General features: G+C 42.3%; 1 protein-coding gene across 3 annotated transcripts in view; it reads right to left on the bottom strand.

Moving 5' to 3' along the window:
* The window catches only part of LOC129189626 (neuroligin-3-like), a 192,051-nt gene that overhangs the window by 147,362 nt on the left and 33,402 nt on the right, over positions 1 to 11,287 (bottom strand). Inside the window, exons 2-3 of one of the 3 annotated variants that reach the window (XM_054791496.1) lie at positions 6,815 to 7,510; positions 5,894 to 5,953 (exon numbers count right to left, since the gene is read on the bottom strand). In XM_054791496.1, coding sequence (XP_054647471.1) covers positions 5,894 to 5,953; positions 6,815 to 7,310 — 556 coding nt within the window. In that variant the 5' untranslated portion in view covers positions 7,311 to 7,510. The other 2 variants (XM_054791497.1, XM_054791498.1) reach the window with 2 other exon arrangements.

Here is an 11,287-nt window from a genome sequence, read left to right as displayed (position 1 = left end):
AAAAACACCATAAAGGATTCTATGCTTTAACTATGAAAATATGTTTATTAATATTGAATCTGATTTTGCGGAAATCAGATTCGAAACTATTTGCGATCTGGAACCATTTAACCGGGATAAACGACGGACGACTGTATTGGTTTTAGATCATGGTATTATACTTCAATTGTAATTATTTTCAGCCGACAGGCTTATTTACAAAAAACACATGCATTTGTTTTTTGCAGTTTCCATAATTTTTCCCTGTGATACTTCAAAGTGTGCATTTAAATGCTGGAAACATGGCCGACGTCTCTGGCACCTTAACGCCCCTGCGTGAGTACTGTAAAGAGGGACGGCAGCGGGGATATAGTGCTGAGCTTGCACATTCGACCACCTCCGCATGACCTCGGTGACAAACCATTCAGCTATTTTGGACACGGAGCGCTACGGTATTAAAACAAACGAAGATGTTGCTTGTTCTTTCAAATCATATCGGGTATGGTTTTACAAAATTTGCTAAACAACAACGTTGGCTATGAATTACAAGCAACTATGAATAATGTATGCTGGTAGTCCAATATTTCAGATATTTGGCTTCTCATCTGTATTTTTTATTCTTTAAATTAATGAAGAATTTGTGTAATTCTGGAAAGCCTCCATGGGACCACAACGAACGCAAAGTGTAACTCTTGACCAGAAAATATGTACATTTCTTACAGTGCTTCATACATTTACATACATGCAGCAACACGACATCTTTGGTGACGTATTGCTGAATGTTGATAGGACTTTTCTTTCTGAGAGGGCCGATGCTGGGGAAAACAAGCATGCTGTCTTACTTCTGAGGATGCAGGGAAAACACTGACAGAGATTGCAAAATTGGGAATTCAAATGTTCTGAGGACTGTGTATGACTCTACTACAGGACTCCAGCTTTGCAACTGCTGAAACATAAAACCTCCATCAGTGCTTATTTTAGTGTTTTCATTAAATGGTACTATTGCAACAGCATAGTTAAATTTCAAATGCAACCCGTTAATTGCATCTTTGTCAAACAACACCTCGGTGTCCCTTTTGTGCACCTTTGGGAATTTTTCCCATCATCCAAAATCCTAATGTGAAACATGAACACACATATTTTTCCCTTTTCTGTGCATTCCAAAGAGAGAAAAACAGCTAGAATGAGGGAGCTAACAATGCAAGTAATGGGGCACACCTATTTCGACAACAACGCCTGCAAAAAAAAAAACACAACAAAAAAAAATGGCAACAAGGTTCCATTTACAAAACTGACCTGCACATTAACCAAGCTACAGCGCAATTGTTATTGTAGGAGCTAACACAGAAGAACTACTTTTCTGGTGTAGTGACACAGCGCCTCACTCACAACGCCTCACAACACTACCAAGAAGTAACGGGCCCACTCCAACACAATGCAATAGGACGCCAACCTGTACTGACTGGGAAACAGGAACAAGCATATGAGCAACTACAAATAGACGACCACATCATCTGTACAGTATTAGCCCACATTCCATGTTTTGTTTGTACACGGCTAGATGGACTGTGATATCAAGCACTGTGTGCTCCATGTATCAGAATCAATATCATGGTGACTTACTCGATGGACAGTTGTCCGTCTGGTCCAGCTGGCCTGGGTAGGTGGGAAAAAAGTTTGTACCACTGCAGGGTTTGATAGCATAAACAATTCTTCGTTTGTTGTGATGCAGTCTCTTGGAGCAATGTCCTTCTCGTCATACTGTATACACAGCCTTTCCATCGATGGCAACACTGTGTGCCACACAGTGCAGCAGAAACACTCAATTTCTGTCCGCATGGATTGGCAAGCTCGACATTTACACCAGCAAGTCATGCTGGTCCTGACTCTCTTGGCCCCGGTCTGCGCCGACGTTTCACTCTCTCTTCTTGCCCGCTCAGCTACTAAAAACTGTAGTTCATCCTCCATATATTCAGCCTCAAAAAGATAAGCTCGATAATAGATCGGCGGCGGCAAACAGACAAACAGTAGTAGCAAACAATATGTGCTTTCCCCGCAGCTGTTGTTGACCGGGGTAGCGTTAGTTGCTATGGGCTCTGTGAAATCAATGCACTCAGGAAAGAATGCTTAAAATGATAAAAATATAGCAAAATACTGTGAGTATTACATGTTATCATGAATGCGCATATTGCTGCATGGTCACAGCATGTACTGTATATATAAAAAAATATATATAAAAAACTTTGTTGGAGGTTTTTAGAGGGCTTTACAGTCAAAATAGGTGTGTCCCATCACGTGCATTGTTAGCGCACTCATGCTAGCTGTTTATCTCGCTTTAAAACGCACAAAAAAGGGAGAAACACGTGTGCCCAAGTAACACCGAACGTTAAAATAACGTTCTCCTATTGTTCCCGCAATGGTCAACACTTATGTAACATCCTTGGAACATTCTATGAATGTCGGGCCTGAAGTTTGCAGCAAACGTATTCTAATCGTTCCCGCGTAATGCTAGCATGAACATGTTCATGTCTCACACAAGAATTGTGGATGATGGGCAAAATTCCCCAAAAAGTGCAGTTTTCCCGTAAAGCGCATATGTTTGAGAGGTTGAGTCCCATGTTACAGACGAAGGATACACTGTGCTTAATTAGCACTGCTAATTCAACATAAGACAAGATTATCTGAAGTATTCGTTGGAAGAAAACACCATTAAAATGAAGAGAGGCGAGACTGAAAATGACACCCATCGTTTTTTTGTGGTACCAGGGGGACTGCTCTCCAACCACCACCACCACCACCACCACTCAGAATAATGTGTCACAAAACCAATACATGAAACTTACGATAAAACCATTTTCTCATTACCAAACATGATGGAGATAATTGAAAAATCCAAGAGGAAAGGGAATATTAAAGAGATATTTCTGTGTATATTCCACAACTGGGACTAATTGTGAAGCAAAAGTGCCTGCAGGGCCTGTCTCCAACAAAATTGGTTTACCAAAGTAGAATGTATGGGTGTACAGAGCAAGGCCACAAGCTGTTTCCTGCTTCCATGGAAATAGGCAGCAGAAGTGTCACAATGGGAACCAAATCATTATTGTGAAGCAAGACATGCTCTTTATCAGTCTAAAGGCTAATTGTTAAGTCCTTTAGGAAGACTTTGTGAATTAGCCCTCAGTTTGCAAACAGTGTGATTTTAGTTAGTGCCTAAAGTCAAATTGGAATGTTTTTGCATGTCAATGCTTTTGCAGCTTTGACTGCATTAGCATGATGAAGCTCAAATGCCAGTAGAATATCACAAGGATGCTATTTAGACAGTTAGGTGTTGTGCAGGATAGTTCAAAGAAAAATGATCTCATTTTGTAGGATTGCCGGGACCATTAAGTACTATGAAGGAAGTCCGATACAACAATAACTGTTGGCTTCGCCATAATGTGCTGAGCAGCCTGAACAGTGATGCGTGCACTGACCGACGGACAACGCTTAATTGTATTACAATTCATGTGTATTGTATTCCATATACCCCAAATGCATAATGAAGAGGTCAGTTTTCCTCATAACTACTATTGCTGGCTATTCTGTTTTCAAAACACACTCGATCAAGTTTTTTTTTTTTTTAATTTGCACACTTCAAAATAAGTAATAAAAGTATGTATGATTTGTGCTGATATCAAATCAATGTCAGCATCGGCCAATACTCAAGGCTGCAATATCGATATCATATGGGAAGTGAGAAACTTGTATCGAGAAACCCGTAGAAAACTATCACACAGAATACCTGGCGCTCATCCTTAAGAACACATGTGCCAAACTCAGGCCCGTGCACCAAATCTAATCCGCGTTCCAATTTCATCCAGCCTGCGGAAGGAACTCTTTGAAAAGTATCATTGAGCTGGCCTGCATCGCAGACGTCAACATAAGAAATCCTATCAGCGACCTGTGTAATCTAGCTATTCTTACCGTATCAAACTGAAAACTCTTACGGATTACACATCTTGTGGATTGTGATGTTTTTTTTGTTGATATAAAATACTGACGCTTTTGTTCAGACACGGAGAGGATGACAAGAAGGTGATTGATCAACAATCACGTAATCGAAACCACGGCAAAACAACCATAGTCATATGTCCGCATCCGTCTCCTTCCTCCCTTTTCCTGGCTTAACCAATCACAGCCGTGATAAATTCACGGCCTCAAAGACTATTGAAAAGTAGAAAATTCAAGCAGGAATGAACAGACACGAACACCCATATTTTCAAAACTGTTACATTTCGGCTTGTGACCTAAAGTCGGCTTTCACTTTTGGCCCCTCTGTTGCCAACTCCTCTGTCCTAGAAGTCGCTAGATGACGTCATTGGCTAATTTGCATATGATGTTTTAAGAGATGCTGTATGAAAAAATAATAACCTCGGAGCAACAAAAAAGTGAGTAAAAACACCTTAACTGCGTTCAGAACAACAAATAAACTTGATTATTGGTTTATTAATTTAAAATTGGCCACCACTTCATCAAAATAAAATCATTTTGATGTTTTTATGTCGACTGGCGCTTCTCAAAGTCTAGACAGCGTAATAATTACATCCGGACTCGCCTCCAGGCTCCACCTTTTATCTTGCAGTTAGGACAACTAATTTATCACGCAACATCCTTCCATCACATGTTCACACTGACAGGTAAGTGACCGGGTCCGAATGAGGCTCGAGTCTAATGAGTAGTAATTTAATGAAGATTAAGAAACAGTTACGTTTTAGATCCCGCTCTGTAAAACAGGGCGAGAGCCACCCTGCGCATGCGTGCTTCATGGATGCAGAGCGCCACTCTGTGCTCCATGTTCTCAGTGTGCCGCGGAAGCTGTCTGTGCACTCGGCTTGTGCCTGCTTTGGGGGGGGGGCGGACCGCTCAGCAGCACCCGCTGCTGCTCAGCGAGAACAGAAACAGAAGAACAACACGTACTTTCACTTTTAAGTCCCCAAATACCAGAAATCTCTCCAACGACGCCTGAAAGATTTGTTGCTAGTCGCTTTTGAGAAAATATGTCGCCAAGAGGGTTTGAAACGTCGCCAGATTTAGTGACAGTCGCCAAGTTTGGCCCCCTGTTGCGTTTGACATCCCTGCTTAAGAATATTCAGGAGATTGAAAATGTTAAGTGTTTTGAGATAGGTATTGCACAATGACGGCGAGACCTTGATTTTTTGAGGTACTACTTTACTATATTCTTATGAACTAAACATTTTTTTCACTGTTTATGCAAGCACCCTTATAATAAAAGCTGCTGCAATAATTCACAAACATGGTCAACAAGCAGTGCTGAAAGTCTATGGAATTAACAGGTTAGAGCATACAGTGTTATTATAGTGTCATATAGTGTTATTAAAATGTAAGAATGAAAAGAACATGGGAAAAAAGGTTTCCACATGTGATAAAGAGTGGTAGTTTCCACTGCCACAACTGCTGATACGTGTAATAAGGTTGCACCACAGTGTTCTATTCAAGTACTTTAACAGGTCCAAATTTGATGGTCTAGTTACACACACCCCCACCAATGTTTTTTTGATTTAGTCAACAGTTACTCTATATCAGGATGAAAATAAATAAATGAATAATAAAAGATACAATTATATAAAATATAAATTAGATACAGAGTATTCTTAGACATCTATTGCTTGACAAAGCTCCATTATTTATTCAGGGACCTGTTTTTTTCCCAATCCTTGTCACACCACCGCATGCATGCACAGCCTCATCATGCACGCTCATCTCTCACACTCATGTCAAGGATGGTCTGGGTTCCACGTTCAGCCCATTAGCACTTTGACTTGGGACTTCATCGGCGCTGATATTGGCGGCTTTGGTCGGATGTGCCGCACTCCTCTTTCATTTCATTCCATGTCGGCTTTTTTTGTTTACATACCTCCTTTTCTACACATTTTCTTGTTGGGTTTCCTGGCACATTCCTTGGATATTCTTTTGACTGTAAAATGAATGGGGAAAAAAAAACTACAAAATAACAGAGAGCTCTGGAAAAATGACAGGTGACATGCAACAACTGTGTCAGACCTCCCCCGCCCCTTGTAATACCTCTCCACCCTCCCTCCCAGTCATCAGCAAGAACAACAGAGGACCTGTTGAGAAAGTAACTGGGTGTTGCTGCAGAAATATTCCAAAATGGTGGAATGAATTTGCTGCATCCTGGGACACAGGAAGCCCATATTCACATGCATTTCTATTTAAGACCCATTACAGGATCCACAGTACATCAACTTATATACTTTAATGAAATGAAGTGATTGCCAATTTGAATCATTTCATTGTGTCATTTTCCATTGGTGCCATAATTGTGGCTTTTCATAAAAGATAAACATTAAAATCTTGATCTTGTGGCTCCCAATATGTTTTTTGCACATGATCTCCATTTGAGGAGGAGAGTAAAGGGTCTTACATAGGTTAGGCTGATGCCACAGGCCTCTCATGTACCAGACAGAACATTTCACCAACCCTACAGTAAGATCATTCACTTACGAGGCAAGCTACTGATCAGTAATGTCTAATAACCCCGAGACAGTCAAGACAGTGAGGGTGGGAAAGTGCAGTTTCCCCCTTCTTTCATTAGGATTTTGTCACTGCAATATGCCATTTAGTCATCAAAAGAGGAACCTTTAACAGTGGCATGGAAGGGGAGACTTGATGGAAAGACTAAAGATGAGATGGTTGACACAAACCCAGGCATGCGCCAAACAACAGGTCATGCTTCGCGCAAAAGACAAAAGAAGTAAAGAAAGAAGAGACAGATAGAAGGAGAAGTGGTTTCATCCTGCCTGCTCGACACACTCACCATCCTCTGTTGGAACATAGATGTTTAGATAAAGACAATCCTCGTGTTGATCCTGTATGTAGGTGGTAACTATATCCAGGTTGTAGGTGAACCATATTGGCATCATGATCTCTGGCACGGCATTGTGTATATTTTGGGGGCACACTGGAGCAAAGTGGGTGGCGTTCTTGATCCCTGACCAGGAGGACGGAGGCTCGGGAGGCATGAAGCGTTTTTCCCCCACCGGGGAGGCAGCGTAAGGGACCCCCAGATACTGGTCCACCGGCCCAAGAATCTCGCTGGGCAGAGGCACCCTCACCCCTCGGAGTTTTCCATACTGTGTGTTCACAGTCGGGTGGTAGCTCTGGCCTCTCACCGCCGCAAAGCACCAGCAAAACGTTAATACCCACAAGGACACGACGATACTGGGGCAATCGTGGGCTCCATGCCAATTCTGCAAGGGGATACGACTTCTCCTGGGCAAAAACCACATGGTCCTCGTGAGCGAGTGCAACATACAAGCCAGGGCACTCGCTCAGCAAACACTTTCCTGTGCCTTCGCTTATATGTGCAGTCCAGCCACAGGTAGAGCGATCATCAGCTGGTATGCTGGACCCTAGCGGCTTGGAGTTGATGAGAAATTGTTTTGCAGCTCCTCTCCACAGAGAGGTCCTTGTTGGCCGCTCTCTCCTTGCTTGTCAGATCTTCTATCCGGTGCTACAAAAGAAGAAGACAGGAGAATTAATGACAGCTCCCTGACAGCCCACCAGTGTGCTTCCTTCCGCTTTAAGTCAGTCATATTTATTGACTGCTGGAGTCCTTTTGTGTCCTGACATAAAAGAGCTCACATAAACATGACAAGAGTTCTTTCGAATAATCAAGTGACTTAGATGTTGCAATTAACTTCTTGACATCCTGTCGGAATTTGCGTCACGCTAATAAGATGACGGCAATGTGACAGCCATTAATAGGTAACATTCCTCCACTCCGAGGAACAAACTTCACCTCAAGAGGGAAAACTGCATCCACAGGAATATAGTCACATGATAAAGAATTCATGGTCTGCTTAATGCAATGCAGCATTTTTTCCTCCTCTCTTTGGTGTAGATATGAACAATTTAGATTCAAACTCCCCCGAGTCTGAGAGAAAAGGGGCAGAGGAGGATGTAGCTATAGGCATTGAGGTTCTTCCTGTGACAGTGCCGTAAACGCTAATCAAATTCCCAGGGTGAAGTAGTGGTGCCTGGGATAACACCTACCCACACACCGTCTGATCAATTTTCAATTTCTGCGGCTTAGGGCCCCCCCATCATCCTGCAACATTTGCTCTAAAAAGTAAAGCCAGCATTTAAGAGAGGATATTACATTCAACAAAGATGGTTTAAATGATTTAGAATGCTTTGGCGCTGGATGTTCCTTGGTGTGCCGTTACGGCACGGTTGACAATCTGCAGGACATGTGGCTCAAATATGCATCCATACATATCATCTTCATCAACATACTGTAAAGGACACGCACATGATGGACTACTGCACTCAAGAACTCTTGCACACAGAGCACCTGCTCACTGAAAATACATAAACGCACCCTCCCTCATATCCAATCTGCGGATTAAGAGGCAAGCGTTGCTAGGGGCCAAGTGTTGATAAAGGATTATACCAGTAAAAAGTTACAGTGTGTCTAAAGTACCTATGAAGGAAGCTTGTCCAAGACATTATTTCGTTTAGGTTATTAAATCAACATAAAAAGAAACCACCAACGCCAGATACTGTGGACTTAGCACGAGGTAACCCAGTTTTGCACGCCCACCTTACACTGCAACACCTACAAAAACAAGTAGTACGCATTCACAGACACGTACTGAGGTACATGTGATGATTAAAATGTAAATCTCCTGTAATTGAACTAAATAGCCCTCCACTGTACTCTGCCCCCAGGGTGGTGATGCATATATTTTTAGAATGCAATTAAGCACCATTGTATCCATCATATTCATATTAATTGGAGGGAATGCCTGGCAATGTTTCACAACAGTCCCCATTACAATTGTATCACTGCCCTTTGGGTCACTTTGACTTTGTACTTTGAGTTGTCCCCATGTGATATATTGGTAATTTAATGACACTCCTCACCCATCAAGCTATGATGTAAAATGTGGTATGACTAGTTGTGGTTCTTTTACCTGGCTGCCTCTGAAGCTCAGTCAATAAAAAAAAAAAATCAACCTCTTTTGTTAATTTACTATTTTCCGTAATTTTACAAATCACAATTAATGTGCATTTTAATGTATATACACTCCTGATCAACATTTTAAGACCAGTTGAAAATTGGAAGAACTTACATTTGCACTGTTGGATCTTAAGGAGGTTCTAAGTAGAGCTTCAAAATAGAAAAAGAAGAGTCTTGGCAAAAATGTGGATGCAATGTAATTTTCTGTCTGGTATTCACACTGTCATGATCTGTTGATGGCAAAGGCAAAACAGCTTTCGCTCCTTGAACGTGGTTGGATTGTTGAGCTGCGTAAGCAAGGCCTCTCGCAGCGCACCGTGGCTGCTGAGGTTGGATGCAGTCATTTTAAACTTTTTAAAATATCCTGAGGGTTATGGAACAAAAAATTAAAGTGCTATACCCCAAAAAAATAATCGATCCTGAGTCAGAAGACTCGACTGGATGTCCGTCAAGAAAGGGCAGGATCCTCGGCCCCACCGTGGAGGCAGCATACGGGACCCCCACATAGCGGTCCACCGGCCCAAGGATCTCACTAGGCAGAGGCGCCCTCACCTCTCAGAGTTTGCCATACTGTGTGTTCGCAGTGGGGTGGTAGCGCTGGCCTGTCACCGCCGCAAAGCACCAGTATAACATTAATACCCACAAGTACACAATGACACCAGGGAAATTGAGATGTTTTCCACATGGCACAGTGGAGGGGACGCCATCATGATCTGGGGTGCTTTTTCCTTCAATGGAACAATGGAGCTTCTGGTTGTGCAGGTGCGTCAAACGGCAGCTGGATATGTGGAGATGTTGCAGAGGGCATTCCTCATGACTCCCTCATCCCTCATCACTCTTTTGGACCACCCTGCATGTTCCCCTGATCTAAATTCAATTGAGAACATTTGGGGATGAATGTCAAGGGACATTTACAAAAATGGACATCAGTTCCAGACAGTGGATGCCCTCCATGAAGCCATCTTCACTACCTGGAGCAACATTTCCACTAATCTCCTTGAAGACAGGTCATGTGGACATGTCCTGTCTTCATGTCCGCACTGTTTTTTTTTTTTTTTTTTGGTGACCTATTGGTGGTGGTTGGTTGACAACTTTAAGTTTAGCCTTAGATTGATTGCTAGATGTCGTTCTGGAAGAGCAAAAGGGGACAGTGGCAGACGTTGAGACCTTTGCAGAGGTAGATAAGATCGGTTGATAAGATTGGTTCCATATGTATCGGACGATCGCCGATCCCCCAAAATTAAAGATTGCGCCGATCGTACACTTAATTGCATTTTTTTGAAAGTGACAATGACAATAAAGATTTATCATATCTTGTGTATTTAGATGATGCAGTACAGTAGTAAAGTCGTCCCTTATTTATCGCTGTTAATTGCTTCCTGACTCGACCGTGATAAGTGAATTTCCGCGAAGTAGGATTCAATATTAATAAATGGAATATTTTTGTTTTTTTGCCATTATTAAAGCCCTATAGACATGAAATGACACTGCTACAGTCACCTTTACACTCCTATTATTCTGTGTTTACACCACATTGCTAATGTGTAGGATCAAACGGAGTGGGGAAGAAGCCAAAAAAAGAAAGCCAAAAACTTACCACTTCCAACCACCATTTTTGAACAACCTTGATAGAGTGAGGGAGCCATGTTCGAACCACGATGTAGCAAGGGATGACTGTACAGTAAAATTTGACATTAGGATGACACAACACTTACACTGCACCTCACGGTGCCATTCACCAGAAATGAAGCACATGGAGAATTCTGAAACACAGGCAATACTTTTTGGGGTAGTTTCATGCGCTTTGGGCAGTACATCAGGATACAGTTTCCTTTTCCGGATGCTGTGCGAGCTCAGCCGTCAAAGCTGCTATCTCTCTGAGAGATTATATGATTACTTCCACCAACGTGAGAACTGGTGGGGGAGGGATGCAGTGCACAGCGTTTTGATATACAGTACTCATGGATAACGGAACATCAAGGCATTGCAGCAGGGAATGTGCAGTATTTCTTGTTTGTTTGTTGAGTGTTTACAACAGCTAATGAACTTTGATGCAGTCATTTTGAAAGAGTCTATGGCAGCTGTGGCACAGGAAAAGCATTATATCATCAGCAAATTTAAAGTGAAGACGTGTGAGGCAGTGACCGGCTGCACCTGCTTCACTGTGTTAACTGCTTGTCTGTGAGGAGGCAGCTGCAACACCCTCAGTGGAGGAAAGGGGGAAAAAAAAAAGAAAGAGTCCAACTGGAGATGGATGACTTCTTT

The sequence above is a fragment of the Dunckerocampus dactyliophorus genome, chromosome 11 (assembly GCF_027744805.1).
Source record: "Dunckerocampus dactyliophorus isolate RoL2022-P2 chromosome 11, RoL_Ddac_1.1, whole genome shotgun sequence".
Taxonomy (NCBI): domain Eukaryota; kingdom Metazoa; phylum Chordata; class Actinopteri; order Syngnathiformes; family Syngnathidae; genus Dunckerocampus; species Dunckerocampus dactyliophorus.
The sequence above is the reverse complement of the archived record's forward strand: the minus strand, read 5'-3'. Positions and strand labels throughout refer to the sequence as shown.